The following is a 26,984-nucleotide window of genomic DNA, read 5'->3' on the forward strand; positions in this document are numbered from 1 at the left end:
GAACTGGAGACAAACAGCCATGGGCCGAGTGGAATGGAGACGGCTACTATGTACAGCAGAGGCCACCCCAGCCTTAGCCTGATCGGTAAGGTAAGTAAGGGGGCGATATCGCCCACTTTGGGAAGCACTGCTCTAAAGCCTAAACATTTTTGTTGGGTTTGTTGCATAGCTTTCCGTACGAATTCCTTTACATAGGTATCTATCCTGTGATTCCTCCAGAGATTTCTCTTGCTATTCCACCAGAGATATCTTCAATGATTCCTTCATGAATGTTTCTTACAGTATCTGCAGATATTCCTACTAGGATTTCCCTAGGAATTCTTGCTGGGGTTTCTCAATCATTATTGTCAGCTAGGTTTTTCGCCAGGAATTGCTCCTAGCAGAACATAGCACGACGGTAGAATGAAGCATTTCTTTCCACAACTCACATTTTGTATTAGTTTGAGACGTTTTATTCACTATTAAAATACATATGACTAGAATTGTTTTAACAAAACACGTGCATCATAACCTCTACTTACATATGAAAACATTCTCACTATTAATGGTACTTACAACTAAATTCAGTACAGAGAGACGAGACAAAAATAATATCTTAATATAGTTTTGAAATAAAAAAGTAAGTCTTGCTACACTGGTACATTTGATTAATCTTCGACGAAACTTAATGAGTGCGTCAATAAGTTCCAATGGTTTAATTAGCTGTAAATGAGCACACTAGAACCACTCGCTTACCGCCGCCCCTCCGGCAATAAACTCAACATTGCTAACAATCCTCTTTAATTCCTTGTCTTAATTCAACAACGATTTGTCAAGTCTTAATCACCCTCACATTACACATTCTCCACCTTCCATTTTGCTCAAATAGTCAGTTTGCTCCATCAGATAGTAGTGGTGTTGCTGCTGCTGTTGACTACCGTTAGCGACGGTATCGATCTGATTCCAGCCGGGTTGTGTAGGATGTGTCGACGGCGCGTAATTACCGGCACTGCCATTCCACCACCCATCGACGCCGAGAGCCGCCGTCTGCTCTGACAGACCTGCGGTGGTGGCATTCGGAACGAGGGCATCTCCGCTGGAACCTTCGTTGCCGTAGCCATCGCCGCCATACGGTAGCATCGCTATCGACGCCGCATTCGGCGACGCTGAATTGCTGTAATTTTCGTAGCAGTACCCGTTGAGCTGATTGGTCTCGGCTGAACCGCCGCCATCCGGGAGCTGCTGCTGCTGTTGCTTACTTTGCGTCACGCAACTTGGTTGCCCAATAAAAAACGAATTGATATCGTCGCACAGACGCAAGTTCATCTTGTTCATGTCGGGGAGGTTGCAATTATTGTTGTTATTTGTTGCTGCACTTACGTTGTTATAATCAATTTGGGGGCTTGAGTAGTAGGAGAAGTCGTCGAACACACTAGAACCGCTGGTGAGGCTAGCAGTATCCGTGTCGTTGCTACTCGTCTCGTATTTGATGCAGTCGAAGTAACGTACGCCATAGCTAGCGTTGGTAAGCGTGTTCTTGTAGATATTGCCACTCTCCATGTCTAAAACGGTGGGCGGGGAGCTGCCGAGGGTGTGGAGACTCGTGGTCGAGCTACTCGGGTACTTGTTGATTGGTCGAATGGGTTGATCTAGCTGGAAAATCTCCTCCGGGTGAATGAAACTAGCGTTATCGTAATAGTACGTTTGATTAAAGTCTTGAGTACTTTGATGAGCATTTGATTGGTTGCCTGGATTTGTAGCATAGTCGCATTGATTGCTCGACTTGTAATTTGCTGGGAATGGCAGACTGTAGGCGGATCCAGAGCTCAATCGGTTCAAATTGCTGCTTGGCGGTGTTTTCCCTGCATCCAGAATTTGCTTAGTAATCTTTTTGGTTTGTTTTGAATTTGTGATCTGTAGGAATGAAAATAAGCATGAGGTTAAACACCGATTCCACACGGCAAGGAAAAACAGAAACCTACCTTTGAAACTTTTGATTGAATTGCTTTGAGAACACGTTCCCGTCGGCCGATGCCCAAAATCTTCCGCGTCTCGCCGGACGATTTCGATTCCGGGCGGGGGTGATCATGAACCCCTTTGGCTTGGAAAAATATAGCATTGGGTGTATGGCGCCAGAAATGCGTCACAGGGTAGCCACAGTGGCCTCTGCATGGTTGAATCTCCAGTACGCCACCGACACAAAGACGATTCGGGCAGGCCTTACCCTGTTGTTTTCTACGAGCCTTATCACAAATGGCGGGTCGAAGGTGAATCTTGTCCCCATTTGGTAGGATACATCTCGCGGAACATACCAGCACACCCAGACAACTCTTCTTCAGGATGCTCACATTGTGGTTGTTGGTGTTCCGCATAGCCCAACCGGAAGAATGGCGTTTGGCCATTTCGTCCATTGATCGGTAGATGTAGCGGCAATGGCCATCGCTCCACTCGTTGTACTCATCCAGGTCGATTTCGCTGACAATCGGAACATTGGGATCGTTGATGTCCCACTCCAAACCGATACGGTTGGACGTTATTATGTTTGATTGCCTGTGGGTTTAGATAATAAAAGAGACATTAACCCTCTAATACCCAAATTTTTGATTTTGATCTAAATACCATTTTTCGTCATCTAAAATCGATTTAAACATGTTTTGAAAGATGATTCTTTTCAATTCTCGATTTCGTGAATTTCAGTTTTTGATTTTTCTAATTCTTATTTTTGAACATCCTCACACTTTCATATTTTTCCTGGAAGCCAATTTGGGGAACGGATTTTTTTAGATGAAAACATTTTGAGATTTTATGATTATTGTTGAAATATTATTATTTTAATTTTTTTTCACAGAAAATATTATTTTCCGTGTAATTTTAAGGAAAATAATTTTAGAGTGTATTCGATTCCCTTAAGGACAGACTTGTTGGAATCCCAATATGGCCGCCACAATGGCCGACTTTGGCACCTACTCACGATTTTGAGGGCACAAATCTCTTCGTAAACAAAACCAGCACACCTGAGCTTCTTATTTTAAGCTTATTACAAGTGAGCAAGAACAGAATAATAAAATGAATTGTTGTTTGAAGCTTGCTTCTTGAGATTTGTGAGTCTGAAGTTTTGATGCACTGTTGAACCGGGATTTCAAGACGTTTGTCCTTAAACTATTAAACAAGGATAGAATGATTTGGGAAAAATTTAAAATATGTTAATTGTAACGATTCAATACAAAATAAACGATGACTTCTAAAAGGTGACTAAAACATCAATTTCTCAATGATTTTTAAAAAATGTAAAATACACCAAAAACCATTTTGAGATATGCAGAACAGTCCTAAATATCAGCCAAAAATATAAAAAAATTGATTTTCCACGAAACAAAAATTACAAAAATGCTCAAACTATACCCCGTCAAAAGGCGGGATTGGGTATTAGAGGGTTAATATCACTAAAATGTGTTTTTTTTTTCGTTTCCGGGTATATGAATGAAATTTAAATTAAATCTTTGGCAAACGGTTTAATGATATATTAACATGAGTAATTCTTTCAGAAACCTGGTAGGTGCACTTTCAACTCTTTTCCATTTTCCTTTTATGCTTGTAATTCTTTCAGATAAATTTGTTATAAACCGGGCTTTTCCGAAGAGTTTGGAATGGAAACGCTTCGTTGCTGATGTCTTGCCAATTAGGGTGGGGCTAATTTTGAAAAATCTCTCCATGAGCGATTTCGGTTGATATTTAGGGGTGGCGCAAAGGGTTTAAGTGGATTTTTATGGATTGGATTCTAGAATCCAATTTGACCTCAAAATTGCGATATATCTACTGGTTTCCGAAATATTAAAAAAACGTCATATTTTAGTATCCAACCCAAAAAAACATACTCTCTCTCTCTTCTTGGCGTAACGTCCTCATTGGGACAAAGCCTGCTTCTCAGCTTAGTGTTCTATGAGCACTTTCACAGTTATTAACTGAGAGCTTCCTCTGCCAATGACCATTTTGCATGCGTATATCGTGTGGCAGGCACGAAGATACTCTATGCCCAAGGAAGTCAAGGAAATTTCCTTTACGAAAAGATCCTGGACCGACCGGGAATCGAACCCGTCACCCTCAGCATGGTCATGCTGAATACCCGTGCGTTTACCGCCTCGGCTATATGGGCCCTTAAAAAAACATACTAAAATATGTTTTTTTTTATATCTCGGAAACCAGTATAGGCATTGCATTTGAGGTCAAATTTGGCCCAATTAGGTTTTCGAATCACTGATTTAGTCTAGAAATGATATGTTTGAAAATAATCGAAATCACATCTCACTTATTTCGACCAGTGGATAACTTTCCACTTGGGAAATCATAACCCGGATAGATTTTTCAAAATTAGGCCCACCCTATTGCCAATGCTACCCAGGTTAAATTTAAGTTTAATTTTCGTTTTTAAGATAATGTTTAGTTACTTTTAGGAAATTGGAATCATTGAAAATAATAACAACAATTTCCACCCTCTAATGCTTATCCTAAAAGCTACAAAAACTCATTTCACTCATTCCAAGAAGGTATTCTTAGCAGGTTCGAGAAATCGGCACAAGAATAATTTAAACATGTAACTCAGTAAGATCATGCTGAGGGTGACAAGATCGATTCCCGGTCGATCCATGATCTATCACAATTGAAATATTCTTTACTTTTTTTGGTCATCGAGTATCAATACAACCTGCCATGCGAAAAATATATGGTAAATTGAGACAGAGTATACTCTCAGTTAACCAGAGTGAGAAAGTGATGAGTATAATACCACAGAGAAACAGTACTAAGGACTGTACAGCTGCTTGTCAGCGCTGTAACTTTTGAATTTGGCAAAGGAAATGGCTGACATTTTGAACACAAACCTCTTTATCTACATTTGTTTCATAGGCAAAATTTTAAAAAATCGATGCACTATCAACAATTTTATAGTCGAAACATGTATTGGGACTGAACGTGATTTTTGCCTCTTAGACAGCAATTAATCATCACCCTTTATTGTTTCGATTGTGCTATTGAAAGTACTATACCAATAATCAACAAATTTCGCAAGCATAATATACACATAATCAACTACCTTCTGTGAAAATTTCACGAAAATTGGCAGAGAAATACAAAAAGTTATGAAAAGGCAAACATCGCACATGAAAAATACGAAAAATTTTCACTAACACATACCCCTATCAACCAATTTCAAACCAATTGATCAAAGTTGATGAAATCGTGCGAGAAAGTGTCTTTATAAGTATCATAACTGCTAATGTAGTTTCACAATTATCATCACAGAGCTTTGAACTGTAGCGTAATAGAATCATATATTGTGCGAATGAAAATTGGTCATGATTGTAAAAAATGCTAAAACCACGTCTGTTTGTTTTTCATCCACAGTTAGAAGTAATGCATCGATTTTTAAGAAATTTGGCACAAATAATAAACATACACTAAAGAGTTCTCAGTCAATTACTTGGAGTATTTTACCGCTGCATTACAAAGCTACAGCCGTACTTCTGTGTCTTGATTGCGGATACAATCTTTATATCAAAAACCATCGTCAAGAAATCGTAATCGCCCAATACTAATCATGCCGTGTTTGGACAAGCCACCTCTAGATGGTGGTAGTGAGCAAACGTCAAACAGGAGCAAAAACAATGCCAGCGCCGCGATTGATCAATTGACCAACTATCGAATATTTGTATCAATCCTTAAAAATCTAATCGATCAGAAGCGAATAGAGTGTGACTTCTGTTTCTCTGTGATAATACTATAATACTCTGTACCAGTTGGGATGTAATGTAAACAAAATAATAGCTGTAGCCAATTTTCCCTTTTAAACCACATTTCTGCCTTGTGCAGCATAGTTGTCCTATGTTCTATGGGAAACCCTTTTACATGGGACAACTATGCTGCACACAGCAGGTTTGATATTCCAAGGTTTAAGCGCGAAACATTAAATCATCTTATGCTTTAGGTCCATCGTTCAGCACACTGGGACAAAGCTTGCTTCTCAGACAACTGCCCGGAATAATGGCAAAACATTTTTGTCTAGTGGATACATATTGAGAAGCGTATCTTCAATAAACGTTATTAAACATTATTCTCCGATAAGAAGGCGCACATGAGAGAGGAAGGGCAAGGTCTAAGAAATTGTGGTCATTTTATCTCATAAATGTGGTTGACACATATAAATGTCCATCGCTTTGCAGGACAGTTTACTCCGTTGGCTAAAAGGGTTCCGAGACATTTGGCCGAATGTCATTTGACCAAATGTTTAGCTTAGGATTTTTTCAATATGTATTAAAGATTTTAGAAGAATAGTAGATCATGTTGGCATTTTCCACAACAGTACACCCGATTCTTTTTTTGCACGGGTCTGGTTTTTGCTATAACTCCGTCAACTTTTAACCGATTCTCATGAAATTTTGTACACTGATAGTACTAACCGTGCCTACATGTGTACAAAATTTCATGAAAATCGGTTAGAAAATGACTGAGTTATAGCGAAAATCAGACCCGAGAATGCCAAATAGTTACTTTACAAATTGTTTTATATCTGTATTGACGAAATTTTTAACCCTAGGCTAGTTCATTTCGGGACCCACGCTTTACTTCTCTTCCGAAGGAAGAACCCACGCTTTGTTACTTTACAGCCGAAGTTACATTTTGATAGTCAATTTAATTAGTCTAGTAGAAGTAGAGGTCTTGAGAACCATCATCTACACTGCAAATTTATTTTGCTGTTAATCAACAAATTTTGCTGATTTTTTTTGTGCATGTTGCATTTAGTAATACGTTGTGTATCAGCATTTTTTTCGATTTGCTGTACTAACCAACAATTTTGACAGATAATCAGCAACGCTTTGCTGAAATTCAGCATTTTTTCGCTTAAAACTCAGTAATTTCTATTGCTTTTCAAAATTTTGGAGTGTACATTGTATTTTTTGCTGGTATTCAGCAAACTGTTTTTATGTGCAGATTGCATTCAGCAATACGAATTACTGAATATCAGCAATCGTTTTTCAACCTGCAGAACCATCCAGAAATTGTGACAGTTGATCAGCAACATTGTGCTAAAATTTAGCAAAAATGTTGATAAAACTCAGCAATTTATTTTGCTGATTTTTTTGTGCTGGATAAATTTTGGTGTGTGGGCTTCGTGGCCGAGTGGTTAGCGGCGTCAGTCGTTTAGGTGTCTCGTAAGCCTCGGAGTGTGGGTTCGATTCTTGCTCCAGTCAAGTAAAACTTTTTGTCCAACGGAAAATTCACCACTGGGTGTAATATCGTCGGTTTCCTGCAATAGGGGCACAACTCAAAAACTGTGAGTTTTCAGAATAAGCGTTTAAAAATTGGTAATCTTGAAACGCCTTCTGCAAATTCACTTATTTCTCTCATCATTTGACAAACGAATTTTTATATTTGTATCATGGAAAGGAAACGGAGGACTATCTGTTTCATGAGTTTTCGATTAATATTTTTCAACGACTATTGAAAAAGTTGACTGATTTTGAGATGTGCCGTTATTGCGAAAAATTGGTGAAAATGCAAAAATCTCGCGTTTCTCAACGAATCGGTACGAGTCTTTGTGAGATGAAAGTTTACATAGTTTTTTATCTTTTGCCATCAAAATCTCAAAAAATGACAAATTTTGAGTTGTGCCCCTATTGCAGAAAACCGACGATATGTGTTGTTCGTTGTTAATTTTTTTTCCAGTCTGTAGAGATCGAAGACGGTATAATTGTCTTTTAAAAATGTTGGTGTGCAATACCGTTAATTTTAGTTTTATGATGGTTCTAAGAGCTCCTTCTAGTCTATTTTACTTAAAATTTAAATTTTTATTTAAAATGTTACTTCGGAGTAAACCTTAAAAGAACAGCCCATGTTCAAAGAAGTAAACGTAGTTTGCAATCACTTTTAATTTAGTTTTTAGTTTGTAACCAGAGTTGGATCACACCTTTGAGTTCAGCACTTTAGTGTAAGTATCGTTGGTACCTACCCATGAGTGCTGCTACGAATAATATCGGTTCAATTTTGGTTGGTACGCATTTTGCTGTGCAAATCTCGGTAGAAGAATGGAAATCAGCCGAGCTCAACTGGATATGTTTCTCAGGAGGAGCTGATTATCCTCGATCTTTAAGAGTCCCAACAAAGTTTAAGTAAAGGCGAAACATCAATTAGATGCATTGTATTTCAAATCCAAACACATCACTTCTGGTATCTCTGAAAATTAATAACAACCATGCGTCTCCATAGAAGGAGGTGCTTTATTGACGCAATAATGGCACAGTTGTCAAACTCCATATAGGGCAGAAGCACTAGGGTTCGCCCCCTAAAATTCAGCTCTAATCTTCGCCTCGTCATACATAAAATATGGAATTTGTTTTGAGAGGGCGAAGACTAGAGCAGTGGCGAAGTCTAGTGCTTTTACCCTATCAATATTTTTCTAATTCACTCTCTATAGGGTTCTGCATGAAATTGTCTCCCTCTCTTTTGCTCTTATTACGATGTTGTAAACAACAAGGCCAGGAAATGTCAAAACCCCATACAAAATCAAAACAGTGCAGTGCCCTATATAAAAAATACTAACGCTAACGTATAAAACACTGGATTTTTCGGAAGGGGGTGGCCTGAGGCGTGTTCAAGGAGGCAGACCGGATAGCTTATGAATCACGAGCTGTATAGCTATTAGTACACAGGGTCAAACACTTGCCCAAAAAGAAACCAATGCTCAAACATCTTGTTTGACTCGATCGAATTTTCATTAGCGTAAAGCCGATGTTGTTTCTTGAGTTCCTTCCTTGTCAAATATTTGACCCTGTGTACTTCAGGCCTTTCAGAAGAAAGATTTGCAATACCAAGTTTCGGCAGGGAACCAGGTGGACCTCTGCAGCTACGTGGCCGGTGTCAACGCTCTAGCTGCACGCAGTTGACACCTGGGACCTGGGAAGGGAACCGTAAACGCTCGGACAAGCTCGGGGCTGGAGTGCGTAAAGCTACGCTTTAGCCATGATAGTAAAGTAGTTAACGAAGTATGTTACTGCCGTTCTACGCATAGTTGTCCCATGTTATATGGGATTCCTATATAACATGGGACGATCGGGCGTAGAACGGCAGTGTAGAGGCAGTTATGTGGGTGGGAAAAGGTGTCCCAAATAATTAATAGGTTAGGCTTCATATGAAAGGACCCATAAATGGCAGAGACTTGATGAGTAAAAGTGAATAGGCTAAGCCAAGAGAATTTGTAGGTAAAAGTGAATACAAATGGTTGAGGCGGGAATTTACCCAAGCTTCGCAACAAGATTGATGTATAAAAATAAACTTCAGGTAATTACAGAAAGACCTGTGCTTAAAGTTTGAAAGTATACTCCTGTATTATTATTTATCTTTATTATCGAGTGTTTAAGCCCTCGGCTGGTTCATCTCGTTAAACTTTTGTAGGAAACTTCCTTTAAAATCGCTATATTACTCACAAAACCAAACTGTTCGATTGATAACTGTATGGTTATCACAATTAAAACCCAAACCTAATTCTGGTATATGTAAGTTTGTATGGAAGTAATTTTAGTTACGAAACGTAGCGTCGAAGATAGGTAAATTGTGAAATATTATTTCGCAATATCTGATTGTTGCACTATTCCCATTTGAAATTTTACTGTTAGAAAAATTAAGTGCAATACAAATATTCGAAACTGCTGAACTATCTTGATATTCGTGTAAACACTTCTGTCTTGACACATTTATTCGGAATTACAGTTCTGATGTCAGCAACAAGAAAGCTAATTATTATCACTTAATCACAAAACAATTGATAAAGATTCTAAATTGAAGTAAGTTAGGAATTTGTTTTCTATCAAATAAATTTTACAAAAAATAAAAAAAAAAATGTCGTTTAACAATTGATTCATCGCAGGAACATGAATACAAAGAGTCCATTAGACATGGACGAATATATGTCATTGTTTTCCGACAATAAGCCATTTGTTGGACTTGTTGGCCCAAATATTTTCCATGTGTAATGGACCTCAACTTATTATTTATAGGTTTATCTGTAACGTTCGCACAAAATGTCATTGTTCGAGTTTCATATTAGACGTGCTGTCCAATGATGCAAGCCAAGCCGAATTTCATAGCCGAATTTCATCTACAATAACACAGCGTAACAAAAATTAACGTTTGGTTTGTCTCAAGAGCAAACTAATGTGTCTCTGACAGATTTTGGGCCGCTGAATCCGAATCCGGGCTCAGATTTGCTCCAACACGTCACAATTTTGAGCTATACCTCAATTTATAGGGCAAAATATGTGATTTTGGGCTTTTTTGACTGCAAGCCATTAAGTATGGAAATATATTTTTCAACCAATCAAAGCATTAATTTGTCAATTAACATCTAAATTAACGACTCATGCAAAATATTTTGTTTTAAAAAATCGTATTTGACAGTTTTAAGCGATTTATGTTAGGTAAGATATTTCCCATACAAGTCACCCCTTAAAAGTTGCATGCAAGTTTTCATACTAACATAAAATGCCTAAATCTTTCAAAATGGATAAGGTAAAACGACATATTTTGCATGAGTCGTTAATTTAGATGTTAATTGACCATTTAACCTTTTGATTGCTTAAAAAAAATATTTACATTCTTAATGGCTTGCAGTCAAAAAAGCCCAAAATCGCACATTTTGCCCTATAAATTGAGGTATAGCTCAAAATTGTGACGTGTTGGAACAAATCTGAGCCTGAATTCGGATTCAGCGGCCCAAAATCCTTCGGAGACACATAAGTTTGCTCTTGAGACAAAAAAATGTTGCGCTGTGTAATTAGATTTGAAACAATCAGCAATATGGCATAGTTGGAACTATACAATAATTGAAATTTCCAAATGACATAAATTCGATTGAATAATAAAAATAATAAAGGCATAGAATTCGTTAGAGAATCTCATCGTCTCCTCGAAATGGAAAAAGTGTCGATAACATGGAATAAAATCCCTTTAACAAAGAAAAAGCTATGAATGAAGCCCTAATTTGCCCTAATATCAAGCTAGAAAAAATAAACCAAGTCCATTGCGTTTATTCAGATACTTACACTATCACCATTTTATCAGCTTCAATTGGTACAATGTCAAACGATTGGTTTCTACGATTCGCCGCTCGAAACAAACAGTTCACTAGAGTTTAATTCAATTTAAATATATAATTCGATTTCACTGTCCAGCACTACGGTTTACTTCTTTCCACTTCGCTCGATTAAATGTTTGCTCAATACATCGCACAAACTAATTTCGTTCTTCAGGGTTGATAGCTCTCTCTCAGTCTTCATTCCACACGGGCTCTAAATTGCTTTACTCCAGTTGTATGTATTTGCTTTCCTCACTGTAATCGTTCCATCACTTCTACTCTCGTTTGTTTTGTAAACATCAAAGTCTTTTGCAATCTCATTCTGTTTTAAACTTTATTCTAACCATCACTTTGAGTTTTTTTCCTTTATGTTGCACATAATCCGCGCGCACAGAACGCTCTTGTAATACGTCCGAACTGGAAAACTGCGCAATGAAAACTGATCTACTATCCTGCAAACAACTTCCAACATACTCTCACCCTCTGGCTACATCGATTCCGATTCAACATTCTCCCGCTCATCCAAGCATGGGATGGGGAGAGAGCATAAAACATATAAAATCATCATCGTCATCATCGTCATCGTCGTCATCATCGATCCCAACGAAAAGCGTGTAGCACAGTATTCGAACCCGAGCGCATGGTTGTTGAACACACAACGCGCTCGTAAACTCCACCCCCCGAAGAGCATCGACCAATCGCGGTCTCACAAAGTTCCATGCTTACTGTCGATTGGATGGAATCCGTCAGCTCTCTCACTTAGCTCTTCCACGCAAAAGAAAATTTTCTCCACGTCAATCTATCGAGGGGCGAGAAAACCCCACACAAAGAACAATATTCAATCTAATGACGAGGACACAATAAATCAGTCCACCAAGATTTCTCATCCAATTCATTTCGGCTTCGGGGAAGAAGCGGAGTGCGAGGAAATGGAACTGCTGTGCCGTTCACAGGAAAAACGCAAGTTCTACCAGAAGCTCAACGCATCCCGCAATGGCTACGTGCCGCAAGCCGAAATATGCAGGGATAAGGACGGGAGCCTCCTGACGGACAAACGTGAGGTGATCGAAAGGTGGAAGCAGCACTTCGACGAGCACCTGAATGGCGAAGAGAATGTAGGCACGGAGGACCAAGGCAGCGGAGGAAATGACTATGTTGGTGCAGCAGAGGACGGGAACGAACCAACTCCCACGCTGAGGGAAGTTAAGGATGCCATCCACCAGCTCAAAAACAACAAAGCGGCTGGTAAGGACGGTATCGCAGCGGAACTCATCAAGATGGGCCCGGAAAAGTTGGCCACCTGTCTGCACCAGTTAGTTGTCAAGATCTGGGAAACCGAACAGCTACCGGAGGAGTGGAAGGAAGGGATAATCTGTCCCATCCACAAGAAAGGCGACAAGTTAATGTGTGAGAACTTTCGAGCGATCACCATTTTGAATGCCGCCTACAAAGTGCTATCCCAGATCATCTTCCGTCGTCTTTCACCTAAAGTAAATGAGTTCGTGGGAAGTTACCAAGCCGGTTTCATCGACGGCCGGTCGACAACGGACCAGATCTTCACCGTACGGCAAATCCTCCAGAAATGCCGTGAATACCAGGTCCCAACGCATCACCTGTTCATCGACTTCAAAGCGGCATACGACAGTATCGACCGCACAGAGCTATGGAAAATTATGGACGAGAACAGCTTTCCCGGGAAGCTGACTAGACTGATAAGAGCAACGATGGACGGTGTGCAGAACAGCGTAAGGATTTCGGGTGAACTATCCAGTTCATTTGAATCTCGACGGGGACTACGACAAGGTGATGGACTTTCCTGCCTACTATTCAACATCGCCCTGGAAGGTGTTATGCGACGAGCCGGGCTCAACAGCCGGGGTACGATCTTCACGAAATCCAGCCAATTTGTATGTTTTGCGGATGACATGGATATTATTGCTAGGACATTAGGAACGGTGGCAGAACAGTACACCCGCCTGAAACGTGAAGCAGCAAAGGTCGGACTGGTGGTGAATGCGGCTAAGACAAAGTACATGCTGGTAGGTGGGACTGAGCGAGACAGGACTAGCCTTGGCAGCAATGTTACGATAGACGGGGATACTTTCGAGGTGGTAGAAGAATTCGTCTACCTCGGTTCCTTGCTAACGGCTGACAATAACGTGAGCCGTGAAATACGAAGGCGCATCATCAGTGGAAGTCGTGCCTATTATGGGCTCCAGAAGAAACTGCGGTCAAAAAAGATTCACCCCCGCACCAAATGTACCATGTACAAGACGTTAATAAGACCGGTGGTTCTCTACGGGCACGAGACGTGGACGATGCTCGAGGAGGACATGCAAGCACTCGGAGTTTTCGAGCGACGGGTGCTAAGGACGATCTTCGGCGGCGTGCAGGAGAACGGTGTGTGGCGGAGAAGGATGAACCACGAGCTCGCTGCACTTTATGGCGAACCCAGCATCCAGAAGGTAGCCAAAGCCGGAAGGATACGGTGGGCAGGGCATGTTGCAAGAATGCCGGACAACAACCCTGCAAAGTTGGTGTTTGCTAACCATCCGGTTGGTACAAGAAGGCGTGGAGCGCAGAGAGCACGATGGGCGGACCAGGTGGAGCGTGATCTGGCGAGTGTTGGGCGTGACCGACGTTGGAGAGCTGCAGCTGCAAATCGAGTATTATGGCGGCAAATTGTTGATTCAGTATTATCATGAATTTGATGTTAACTAAATAAATGAATGAATAAAGCGAAAGAGAGCCTATAGCACCTTACCACAGCGGGTTAAGGAGAAACTTCAAAGAATACAAACATGGCTGCCACAATGGCCGACTTGGTCCCCTACTCACGTTTTCAAGAGCACCAGTCTTGAAAATTCGTAAACCAATGCTCTCGATTTGTAAAAGCTTCGGGCCCGTGGCGCAGTGGTCCACACGTTCGCTTCATAAGCGGATGGTCATGGGTTCGAACCCAGCCCCGGCGAGAGCAGCTGACACCTGACCCTCTTCGGAGCATATAGCTCTAACAGACCCAGAGTTTGGATATCGGCGAACCGCAAATCATAATGGACCCCCAATTGGACTGGAAATAGAACAGCAGCCACACATCAGCATCATCGTGCTCATCATTCTACCATGGACAGGGTAGAAAAAGTGAAAGAAGCACAAAGGCAACCAGTTCAATAAAGTAGAATAGAATAGAATAATACATTTAGGCGCTGTACAAAGTGGAAGTTCAGTGTCCAATTGAAATCGCTCACGTAGTACCCTAGTGGACAGAAGAGCTATAAATTAGGTTAAGGAGAAACATCAGAGAATACAAATATGGCTGCCACAATGGCCGACTTGGTCCCCTACTCACGTTTTCAAGAGCACCAATCTTGAAATTTCGTAAACAAATGAGTTCAATTTGTAAAAGCTGCCTCTTTTTGCTAGTGAGCAAAGCCAGGATAAACAAGTGTGGCTCGGTTCGATGCTTTGTTCGTCAGATTTGTGCTTCTAAAGTTTGTATGCAAAATTGTAATGGGATTTCCTGATGTTTCACCTCAAGTGATTAAGAATAAAAAAAAAAGTGTTTAAGCTGCCTCTCTTTGCAAGTGAGCAAAGCCAGGAAAAACAAGTGCGGCTTGGCTCGATGCTTTGTTCGTCAGATTTGTGCTTCTAAAGTTTGTATTGTCGTCGCGGTTGAAACCCGAAGATTCCCCACACCCGACAATCGAATTTTCTCAAAATCCATACGTGAAACCTAACGTCGGACGTAGTGCGCTGGACAGCGGACCTGGGCCTCTATCCAGCGCACTGTGCCCGACGTACGTCCGACACATGGTTTAGGAGAAAAATCAATTTTCGCGTGTCAAAAATTCCGATTTTCAACTACACGAACAATATGAAAAATTGTAATGGAATTTCTTGATGTTTCACCTTAAGAACAACAGAACATCCTGAAGAATCAGGTTTCTGAAGTCAGTTTCACTTAATAAGTGTTTACCGAGTACTCGGAAACGCAGTTGATGATGATGATGATGATGATGATGATGATGATGATGATTGTGTGTGTACCCACCATCAGCGCAAGGATTACCTATGGCTACAGAGTCATACCGGAAGCAAAGATTTTTAAGTACTAATATACTATATTTGCCGGAAGGGAATGATCTACCTGATGGTTTGTTGTAGCAGGGTAAGCTAAATTTACTGGAGACCTTCGGAAGACAACACGATGGTTGTTAACTCGTGACAAAGTCTGGCCACCCCACGAACATTTGTCCAGAAACCAGTTCATTTAACTTCCTTAGGCTACCCCTCCCAATATCCCAAGTATCATGTAATTTGAATATATTTAACTATATAGTTGACCAATTACCTGATTTTACCTGAAACAATAAATATTATGATTATGATAAATAGAATGTTAATTGACTTACATTACAATTACAACTTTATTTACCTGAACAGCGCTGAAACAAATAGTTATTTTATTAAAGTTGTAGTTAAAATCAAGCAAATAACACGGAAACAAATGGTATATTAGTAGTAAAACAAAAACAAAATACAATAATAAAACAAAACGCGGAAAAGTAAACCAAATCTTATAATTTTACTGCATTTAAACTTGTTGAATATTCGCATGTGATAGCTGAGTCGGCAGTGGCCAATCAATGCTTTGATCAGCATGCTGCAATTCTGCTTTGACAGATTTGTAAGGTACTTCGCCACCTTTGGAGATGGCTCAGTATAATACAATTTGGTTTGACGACATGACTCCAAACTATTCCAGTATTGTTTGTGCTGAGTGGCAGCCCAAGTGTAAATCTGAAGCTTTACCCAATACTTCGATATCAGAATAGCTGGCTTAGGGCTAACGAAGTCATGTGATGCTCCAGTGCGAGCTAACTCATCAGCCATTTCATTTCCAGCGATGGAAGAATGGCCAGGTACCCATACAAGGTGAACAGCGTTTGCTGAATTCAGCTCCTCGATTTGAATTCGACAAGCGATAACTAGCTTCGACCTGTAGTTGGCAGACGCTTTTGCTTTAATAGCAGCCTGGCTATTTGAACAGAAGTATATTACTTTGCCAATTACGTGCTGCTGAAGTGTCGATTGCACTCCGCACATTAGAGCAAAGATTTCGGCCTGAAAAACGGTGCAGTGTCTACTAAGTGAGTAAGACTGATACAGCCTTAGCTCACGAGAACAAACACCAACACCTGCTCGACCTTCGAGATGAAAGCCATCAGTGTAACATATGAAGCCGTCTGGAATACTTTTTCCCAGATATCCAGATGCCCACTCTTGCCGGGAAGGGAATTTAGTGGAAAATGTTCTATACGGGAAATTACAAACAATTGTAAGATCACTTGGAGCGAGGACAGTTTTGTCCCAATTCACCAAAAGTGGACACAGCGAGGTGTGTGTTGATGTGCGGTTCACAGGAGTTTCCTCTAGTAGATCGAGCACCCATAGACGGTAAGTGCAAGAAAGTGCTTCTTGTTTGAGATGAATGTGTAGTGGGGCAACGTCAAAGAGAACTTCGAGCGCTGTCATGGGTGTAACCGTTCAGTTACAAGATCCTCAGATTTATATTAATTTTGTGCGTTTTGTCAAGGAAACTGTAGTGTTTGTTTGATTAGTGTTTGGTTTTAATAATAGGTTTTGTTAGTTAAATGAAAAAAATGTAATTTTGTATTAGTTTGTTCGAATGTTGAAATCTGAATGTTAATTGTATTTTAAATCAACTGTGGTCAAAATGGGCGGCGGGCGAAAACTTGAGCTGTGAGTACAAATGTAGGCAATCTGTAGCATAATGGGTGGTTATTTGCTACCAAGGATAGGCAACATGGAGTAAGGACGAAGAAACATATGGAAAGGATGGAATGGAGGGCATTTTAAGGCTTGAGGCGATCGCCATGATCACTTTGAAAACGGCGTTCGTGTGTGATAGAAGTGAGTTTCTTTTAAAAGTTGCTTTGAATAGTTTTTCGTTCTGTGGATCTGCATAATTGGACAAAGCAGCCTACGTTCATTCAGGTATGCCCTAATTACTGGCCTTGGTAACACTAGTTCCTAATTCCTGGTTACCTTACCTATCAGGACCTTTTTGACCTACCTTTTGGTACCGTCACTGAAGCGCCACCTCACTATCCACACGATTCGGCCTAGATCGGTTTACCGGTCTACGCCTAAACGTAAAAGACCTGACTCTCGGGTCACAGCAACCGACCGTTAGAGAGTTCCTCGGGCTTACAGCCCTAAATACAAAAGAGGACCCTTCTCGGCGTGACCAATACGGTCTCGACCGTGGCCCCATAGCAGTGGAGACGCGCACAGTGGTCCAGATTGAAAAATACCAGGTAAAAATGGTCAAATCGTAGTAGTCTGCTGGTTTTAGCCTATATAAATGTATTGAAACATTATTTAGTTCTCAAATTGATATTTATGATATTTTCTTTATTTTTCGATTTCTTCGAACGAAATCCGAAGAAAATGACTGTTTTTCATAAAATATGGCAACATACATATCAACATGGCCCTAATGTTTGGGCAGCTCTTGGCAGCAGCGATTTGTAAGACACTTTGAAGTCGAAGTGTAAGAGTATTTTTTTATTAATGATATATTCCAATTTTAAAGCCAAAAGTGTTATTTTGATCACTTGCTGCATTGCAGATGTCTGATATACACAAGTACTTACGAATAAACTTTTGGAAACAATGGAATTATTAATATGAACCCGCTTTTTTAGTGGTTCAACTTGCCTGTGTTCTTTATCAAAAAATCAGTAATTTGTCGATCAGTGCTGTAATAAGATAGAAAATCAATATTTCCAAATTGTTTAAAGCTGAATGCTCGATGTACTGTAGCTTATTTAAGACATGATCAAAAAAATGAGTTTCTGCTAGCTTTTCTTAAAATTGGACCTCTCTGTGGAGCGTGACAAGACTTTCAAAATGTTTAAAAGTGATCGGACAGCGGCACGGGTGTAAATCGAAAAGATACCGTTGTCCAATCACTTTCGCACATTTTGAACGCCTGTAAACGAAAACATTTAGTACCTCGGATAAGTAAATTTCAGCATATTTGTAGTTCTGTATAAAAAAATTGAGCTCATTCCATCAAAGTAAACCATAGTTACAGCATCTCAAACTTGGCCATTTTGTATGAAAATCGGCGTTTGTCCGATCAATTATGCACCACAGTATAGTTGATCAACTTAGAGTGAGATTTTTCGGTGCACTTTTCGAAAAGTTACAGCTATTTTTTCATTTTAAGAAATGTATAAGTTTTGCCGGTCCTGATTATTTTATCCATTCCCTGTTTGTACCTGATTATATTACTTAATTCTTGATCATTTCGATCAGTTATGTGACAAAATTTTTGTCCAATAATGTGGGTCATGGCACATATTCTTAACGCTCTGGTTGTTACGCGGTCGAAGCCTTGGATTAAAATGTTATGCATATAATATAAATTAGGGTTTTTAATATTCAAGATAATTCTTGAAAATGTTAAATAGTTTACTGGGAGAAAATAAGAAAGGTGTAAAGATAAGTGCCAAGATATACCAATATGTCATCATGAAATAATAATGAAACATTATTTTCTCTAAAATAATTTTCCCGCTCAAAAGTGAAGTTTGAAAGATTGCACATACGATGGGCAGATAATTTGGATTTCACCAGTTCAATAAATCGAGCAGCCACAATCGGTGGTTCCGATCTGCTCCTAACGAGCAACTAGCTATTATATCAACCTATCAAGGCAACAAGCTAGCAACGCTAAATTGAACGGAAAATTACCACTCGTTCCATGGGGTGACTGGTACGAAAATGCGCTTTACCGTCGTAGAGGAGTGAGTAATTCATTATTTTCCTCCAACAGATCGGAGGCTGAAACTCTGCGTGTTTTTCTTTCGATTGTTGTTTCTTATCAGTGCTGGTTTATCGCAAAAATTACGATATTCCTTTCTCCCCGGGTGGCACTTGGGAACGGGACTCAGTCATCCATCAATTGATGGCAATGTCTGCATGGGTCCAGTAATAGCGATGAAGTGGTAAACCGTTTCCCATCCATTTCGGTTGTACTCGAATTTTGGACTGTTTCCAGTTTGTAAGGCTGGGAGAAGGGACTCAGTTTGTCGGTTGAATAGTCCTAATTTTTATCCGATTAGGAAATCTAACTTCATAAAATACAATCAAGAAATGATTCTGTTTATCCGGTGGGCTCTTAGGGAACAGGATACATTCGCTAGCTATCCTCGAGGAAGGAAGGAAATGCTGTGAACAAAGATGAAGCGATAGGATTCAGACAGCCTAGAATTGACCTGCATTTGAATGGTTGTGTCTAGCTTAGGCTGTATTTGAATACCAGTTGTTTCCTTCACACAGGTGTTCTAATCGTGTTGCGAATAGACATGACTTCGTGGGAATATCTTGATACTATTATATGGTTCACTACGTATTCAAGCACATGTGTTTTGAAATTCATCAATTGATGGATGCCTTGTTCGTGATGCGTTAAGTGCTCTAAAGTTCTCTCCTAATTGACAACCCAAGATAAGCGACCAGAGAAAAATGTTAATAAATCCCTTCGGTTGGTGAGTTAATAGAGGGAGCAGTTTCTTTGACAATGAATGCTCGGTTTGTGTATGCATATATTTCGAATGATTTCCACTGAAATAGGGTTTCCTAATGAAAATTAATTGAAGAAGAATGCCGCTCTAGTGTGTTCCCTTGGTTTGAAAGCGTGAAACTAGGCATTAAATAATTTATCTCTCAATAGTATGTGCTTAACTACAGTCAATGTATATAAGCCATTAAAAATATATACTTAATAAAAAATCGAATACCAGAAGAGTCAGTAGCTGAAATGTGTTATTTATACATATCAGTTAATTTGGTTTAACACGAGACAGGGAAATGAGACACATTCGACGGGCCCTGTATCATCAATACTCACTCATCAATACAAACTATCCATCAACTGTACAGTATGACCCATAAAAAATGCGACATTCCATTTTTTTGCGGTATTTGATGATTTTTAATCAAATAATCCTAATGAATTAAACTTTTTTGGATAAGGATACAATAAGGAGGTCATTGTCATACAGGATCTCTAAAATTTTTGTCAAAATATTCATTGGTTACGTATATGGGCTACCTTATAAATGTTAACAATTTCTAAATAAAATCAAGTTTTCCTCTAATTTTCAGAGCAAAATGAACTAAGATAAAAACTTTTAAACACATGGAAACCATGAAGAAATACGTACTCTTTAATATGCCCATGTTTGAAACATATTTTAAAAATAATTTCAAATGTTTAGGAAACAAAAACTAAAAAAGGTGCTACATATTAAAAACCGTATTTAAGATAAATTAATAAAAAAAACTTAACACTGTTTGAATATTTTTGAAAACAAATTTTTGTCGATGAAGGCATATAAACCTATCTTTATGGTAGGTACAAATACTAAGTACTTAAAAACAATTTCATGCTTAAAACATAATATTTTCTAAAAATTATCATTTGACAAGTAATTCAATTTTCAGAAAATGTCTCTTAATTTATATGTTAATATTTTTTCGTTTTTGTCCGACGAACCAACAAACTCCTGAAGACCTTATCCAGCCATAAAAGTATTATTTTGATAATGAAATTTGATTGAATGTGATTGAAAGCAATTGAAGGAAAATTATATCCTTAAAAAACGGCATCTGGCGCGTGGACGATTTTGACATCCATATGTTCAACGTTATATTTCCAAAGGTATGTGCATGAAATCAGTCTATGTTTCTTTGCCATTATCAGATTAGTGGCTCTACTATACTATCCAATAGATACATGCAAGGTTAATCAGTTCGAAGTAAGGGAACGATGACTTTGAAAACTGTCGCATTTTTTATGGGTCATACTGTAACTGTAGTTGATGGATAGTTTGGTTTAAAGTTTCAGCAACCGCTAGAGAAATTACATATTTTAAATTTCATCTATCTCAGGATCCCGATTACTTAGAAATACGGTTTCTTTGGCAAAGTTGTTTGGTAAATCAAGGACTTTCAGTTGATTTACCATTAGATGCGAGATTTCGCCACCAGAAGACGCTAGTTTCAATTTTGCAAAAGCTAGCGAGTGATTAGAGTTTCTCAAAACGTATTCTACATGCTGGAGCTTTTTTCACTTTGGACGTATTGTATTCGAATCCAATAGTAATCAAAAACCAAAATTTTAGTCATAAATGTTGAAAATTTCATTTGGTTTGATTCACTTAGAACTGACGGCTTGTTGAATGTTTTCTTGATAATTAATAAAATTAGTATGCTTTTGAAAGTTTGCCACTAGCGCCACGGTGTGGCAGAAATTCAAACCAAACGGCTATTAAACTGAAAATCCTTGATCTACCAAACAACTTTACCGAAGCAACCATCTTTCTAATTAATCAGGATCCTGGGATAAACAAAACTAAAAATGTGTATGCCCACTAGCGCCTCCTAGTGGAAGGATTTGAAATCATACGGCCCTTCAATTGAATTATATATATTACGAGTGTTGATGATTTTTAACAGCCAAACAACTTTGTCGAGGACACACACTGTCAAGGATCTTGAGATATATGGGATGAAAATAATGTCAGTGTTATTTATAACGTCTTTGCTATCACAAGAATGATCAACAAACAGGCGTAACACTAACGACATTGAAACTCATATACATATTCCAGGACCCTGATGACTTCGGCAAAGTTGTAAAATATGTCAAGGATCCATTAAAGTTTCTACCTGCCTGAAATTTTGAGAAATCATGCACATTAATTTTTTTTCAGAAAATATTCAACAATTTGTTACTTTTCATAAAGTGTCCAAAAATTTGCCAATTTTGACTGCTAAAGCCTGCACACTTTAGAATCGGTACACTTTCAACCGGCTGCAGATCAAAAACGGTTTAACCTAGAAAAAAATGTTGTAGGAAGCAAATGAAGCTTATTTATTGTAGGAAAAATATGAAAAATACAGTTTTTATTTCTTCAAGATAAAATGTTGACCCGATTATGAAAATCATGCCATTTTATTCTGCACAAACCAATGATCGTCAACATTTGCAAATTTCACAGACTATTAGCTGATATTTCCACAAGATACAAAATTATATTCATCAAAGAAATACTTAAAACAAGTTACTATATTTAACTCTTGACAGATATGGTTCCCGAGACCATAATAAACTTATAGCCTTATTGTCCATTCACGTTATATTCAAAACATAGTTTTACTCAAGGTAAATTTTTATGAAAAAATATTTTATGGGATCGTTTTTTGGATCTACAATTCCTCAATTCAAGTGTCCCAACTTAATTCATATCGAAACCTGGATTATTTTTGGAATTACACTAGTTTACAGCATTTTTGAACTCGGCAAGCTGATGATCATTTTTGGTGTAGAATCATGCCCTGAGTTCGAAAACGCGAAAGAATAAAATTACAGTAGAGCGGAATTTTTTTCGACTTTCCATACAAGGTTGATGATTTGAAATCGATTTTTGCTCTATTTTTAAGCAATGTATCTCACTTCAAACATCTCATTCTCCGTAATCAATGCTACGATTGAGCTGAATTTTTTACTGTAACTCGCCTACATATGATGTGTCAAATAAACGTTGAGAAAGAATTTTTGAATTGTTTTTTTCTTATTGAAAAAAAAATACGTTTCTTCAAAACTTTTTGGGAATTTTGCTAAAATTTAAGGAGATTGTCCCCAAAACTCGCCAATATCTTGAATTTCATCAATCTGACGCAAAATCGGTATTCAGATGATCGAATGGTATTGTATTCATCTTTTAATTTATGGAAAAATATTTAAAATTGGTTGAACATAACGCAATATATTTGAATTTTAGTAAATTACATATTTCGAAAAGTTGTAAAATATATTGATATTGAGCTAAAACTCAAAAACTGTTCTACTTAAATTTTTTTGAAAGTTGATTTCGAAATCAGCGCTAAATTGTGCTTCAAAAATTTTGGTCGTTGACAGAAGTTCACGACTTTCATTTTATTTTGTAAACTAGTGTTATTAGCAGTTTTCCCTCACAGTTGTCGGAAATTAACAGTCATAAGCTCAACTCCTCATAAAAAGCCTAAAATAAGATAGTTTTCATGGATAAAACATTAAAAACCATATAGATTATGGAACTATAGATGTGATTCTAGGATCACAAATAAAAAACTTCTGAGTAGATTCAGTTTTATTGAAAAAAATCGTTAGATATTTCACGCCATTAAAACACATCCAATGAATTTCGTCAGCAATAGTCCATACAGCTTACGAGCCACGATTATTTATATTGTTCTTCATCATTGGCATCATTGGTATGGTTCATCTCGTATACGAATACTATACGTATAATATCTTTCCCGTATGCGTCTTTGCCGAACTAAAGTTCATGCGAAAACAACTTTTTTGACCTTAAATATCTATGCAAGCCTTTGATTTTCATTAAAACCTTTCAAAGGCTTACCATAGCTATATTAGAAATTTTAAAACACTCATGGAATATTATGGAATACCTCCCTTAATCAACAATCATAATACCAACAACTACTCTATACTGCGTAATTAGTGGGTTTGATAACTATATATTCTTACACAAATCTTTGATCTGACAGTGATTGGTTTTTGCTCAATGTGTGCAGAAAAAACTGGCACTATTTGAGAATGCAAATCAATAGTTAATCTAAAAATATAAAAAACAGCAAATTTTATGTTTTTTCTACAAACTACAATAGATAAGCTTCAATTGCACTTTTTTCCAAGTGACCCCGTTTTTGAGCGGCAGCCGGTTGAAAGTGTACCGATTCTAAAGTGCGCAGGCTTTAGTTTCTCAACTAGTCAAAACTTTTTGGAAACTTTATGAGAAATTCTAATCGCTTGTAAACTGTTGTAACTTTTAATTATCGTCGCCCAGTAGCGGAATCTCATATCCGATGGTAAAACAACTGTAAGTCTTTGACTTTGCCAAAGATACCAGCTCTCTAAATAATTAAAACCCAGAGATATATAGGATGGAATTCATGTTAGTATTAGGTTTATTTGTCTCTGAGATCACAGAAGTTGATGTCCCTAAGTGGCATGCAGATCTTCTGATATGCCGTGGGTTTAATAAATGCTCACACACATTTTAAAGCGTTTTTAATTGAATCGATGATATTGCATAGATTAGTGAAGAAATGTTTATTTCGACGGCGTGAGGGGCTGTTCATAAACCACGTAGACCAAAATTTGGCAATCTCAGTAACCCCCTCCCCCCTCGTAGGCTGTTGTCCATATACAAATTTTGAAATTTGGCCAGACACTGTTCTGATCTGGTTGGCACAAAAAAAAAGTGTGAGGTGTAGAGAACACGATAAGCGGACCAGGTGGAGCGTGATTCTGGCGAGCTTTAAGTGTGAACAAGGATGGAAATCGACAGCTACAAACCGAGTATAAAGCGCTGCACGTCGTGGTTGCTGAGGTAATGTCTTCGACGTTTCGTGGTCTTGTTGTTTACGATCCGGGAATCCTTTCCCGTGAAGGAAATCTTGGTTGAGTTCTATAAGGAACTTCTGAAGAAATCCCACAGAGGTCCCTGAAGGACCTATTAGAGAAATGTGATAAGGAGCTTATTTAGGAATCCTAGATGGAACTCCTGGACAATCTGAGAAAACAAATCCTGCAGGAATGGTCCACTGCACGAATTTATGCTGGCCTGCTTGCTCTCACAGGAAATTTGACGTTTGGGCGGTGCCGACACCGCTCAAACGTCAAATTTCGTGTGAGAGTAAGCAGGCCAGTAGAAATTCGTGCAGTAATCCATCCTACCCATGAAGGCCGACGAAATCCAAACCGAAACTAACAATGCCACAAAACGTCAAAGACTTTGTAAAATTGTGCATAGGTACCGCAACCCTATTGTGGAGTACTATTGTTGATTCTATGTTGTGTTAATTGTAATGTATGTAATATCCATGCATAGATAAGATTGTTTTAATATGGTGTTGATAAATCGAATAACTACTAACATAAATATGAGGAATATTAAAATTACATACATTTTTATTTGTAAAGATTACCATTGCAATTATATATATTAGACTGGGTCAACAAAGTCGATTTTTTGGAACAAAGCTTTTTCGATTCCTTTTAGCGTCTTAAACAACTGTGCAAAATTTGGGAGCGATTGGTTGCTTCCCCGCATTACGCATTGCGATTGAAATTTGTATGGAATTTAGTATGGGAAAACGTGATTTTTTGCATTTTTGCCATAAATTGAAATTATTCGTCTAAAACGATCTAACTAATGACGTTGAAGTATAGCCTAGGATATGCTGAAAAACTTTGCTGAAGACCGCAAAGTGATCCGACAGTTGTGAAAAAAGTTATAACGTGCAGATTGCCCGGTGATGCTTAACATTTAACATGTAAAGGAATAACATCAATAATAAAATCTAAATTTTTGGCCCAAGTTACGAGGCGAATAACTTTTTTCAAAAGCGTCGGACCACTTTGCGGTCTTCGGTAAAGTTTTTCGGCATATCCTAGGCTATACTTTAACGTTATTAATTACATGGTTTTATACAAAAGAATTCAATTTTTGAGTAAAATGCAAAAAAGTACGTTTTCCCATACTAACTGACATACAAATTTCAATCGCAATGCGGAATACGGGGACGCAACCAATCGCTTCCAAATTTTGCACAGTTGTTTTGGACGCTAATATAGATTGAAAAACCTTTGTTCCGGGTTGATACGATCAAATTTAAAGTTTCTCCATATAACGTTGACCCACTCTAATAGAGTGTGTTTTTGGAGGCAACGTCGAAGTGCCGCTTTTTCATTTGGTTCGGCCGCGAGCGCGTCGTCGTCGTCGTCTATTTCACAGTGCTCGTCTTCGTACAGGGCAGTTTAGTGTGTTTTTGGAGGCAACGTCGAAGTGCCGCTTTTTCATTTGGTTCGGCCGCGAGCGCGTCGTCGTCGTCGTCTATTTCACAGTGCTCGTCTTCGTACAGGGCAGTTTAGTGTGTTTTTGGAGGCAACGTCGAAGTGCCGCTTTTTCATTTGGTTCGGCCGCGAGCGCGTCGTCGTCGTCGTCTATTTCACAGTGCTCGTCTTCGTACAGGGCAGTTTAGTGTGTTTTTGGAGGCAACGTCGAAATGCCGCTTTTTCATTTGGTTCGGCCGCGAGCGCGTCGTCGTCGTCGTCGTCGTCGTCTATTTCACAGTGCTCGTCTTCGTACAGGGCAGTTTAGTGTGTTTTTGGAGGCAACGTCGAAATGCCGCTTTTTCATTTGGTTCGGCTGCGAGCGCGTCGTCGTCGTCGTCTATTTCACAGTGCTCGTCTTCGTACAGGGCAGTTTAGTGTGTTTTTGGAGGCAACGTCGAAATGCCGCTTTTTTCATTTGGTTCGGCCGCGAGCGCGTCGTCGTCGTCGTCTATTTCACAGTGCTCGTCTTCGTATTGTCATCGCGGTTCAAAACCGAAGTTTCCGCACACCCGACAATCGAATTTTCTCAAAATCTATATGAGAAACCTAACGTCGGACTTAGTGCGCTGGACAGCGGACCTGGCCCTCTATCCAGCGCACTGTGCCCGACGTTACGTCCGACACACGGTTCAGGAGAAAACTCGATTTTCGCATCTCAAAAATTCCGATTTTCAACTGCACGAACAATACAGGGCAGTTTAGTGTGTTTTTGGAGGCAACGTCGAAGTGCCGCTTTTTCATTTGGTTCGGCCGCGAGCGCGTCGTCGTCGTCGTCGTCGTCTATTTCACAGTGCTCGTCTTCGTACAGGGCAGTTTAGTGTGTTTTTGAAGGCAACGTCGAAGTGCCGCTTTTTCATTTGGTTCGGCCGCGAGCGCGTT

At 39.0% G+C, this 26,984-nt stretch overlaps 1 protein-coding gene across 1 annotated transcript; it reads right to left on the minus strand.

Moving 5' to 3' along the window:
- Positions 1 to 316: 316 nt before the first annotated feature.
- Positions 317 to 11,793, minus strand: LOC109414021 (transcription factor glial cells missing). The gene is made up of 3 exons (XM_019687754.3): positions 11,070 to 11,793; positions 1,962 to 2,529; positions 317 to 1,893 (listed from the first exon to the last, which is right to left on the minus strand). Exons 1-3 carry the CDS (start codon positions 11,078 to 11,080, stop codon positions 829 to 831), a joined length of 1,644 nt encoding a protein of 547 aa, XP_019543299.3. The 5' UTR covers positions 11,081 to 11,793; the 3' UTR covers positions 317 to 828.
- Positions 11,794 to 26,984: the final 15,191 nt, after the last annotated feature.

Source organism: Aedes albopictus, chromosome 2 (assembly GCF_035046485.1).
Source record: "Aedes albopictus strain Foshan chromosome 2, AalbF5, whole genome shotgun sequence".
NCBI classification, from domain to species: Eukaryota; Metazoa; Arthropoda; class Insecta; order Diptera; family Culicidae; genus Aedes; species Aedes albopictus.

What these genes read in the sequence shown, in the direction of transcription:
- LOC109414021 (XM_019687754.3), bottom strand. An exon ending in TTCAATCAAAAGTTTCAAAG is followed by an intron (nt 1,894 to 1,961) that starts GTAGGTTTCTGT and finishes TCATTCCTACAG; the next exon opens with ATCACAAATTCAAAACAAAC.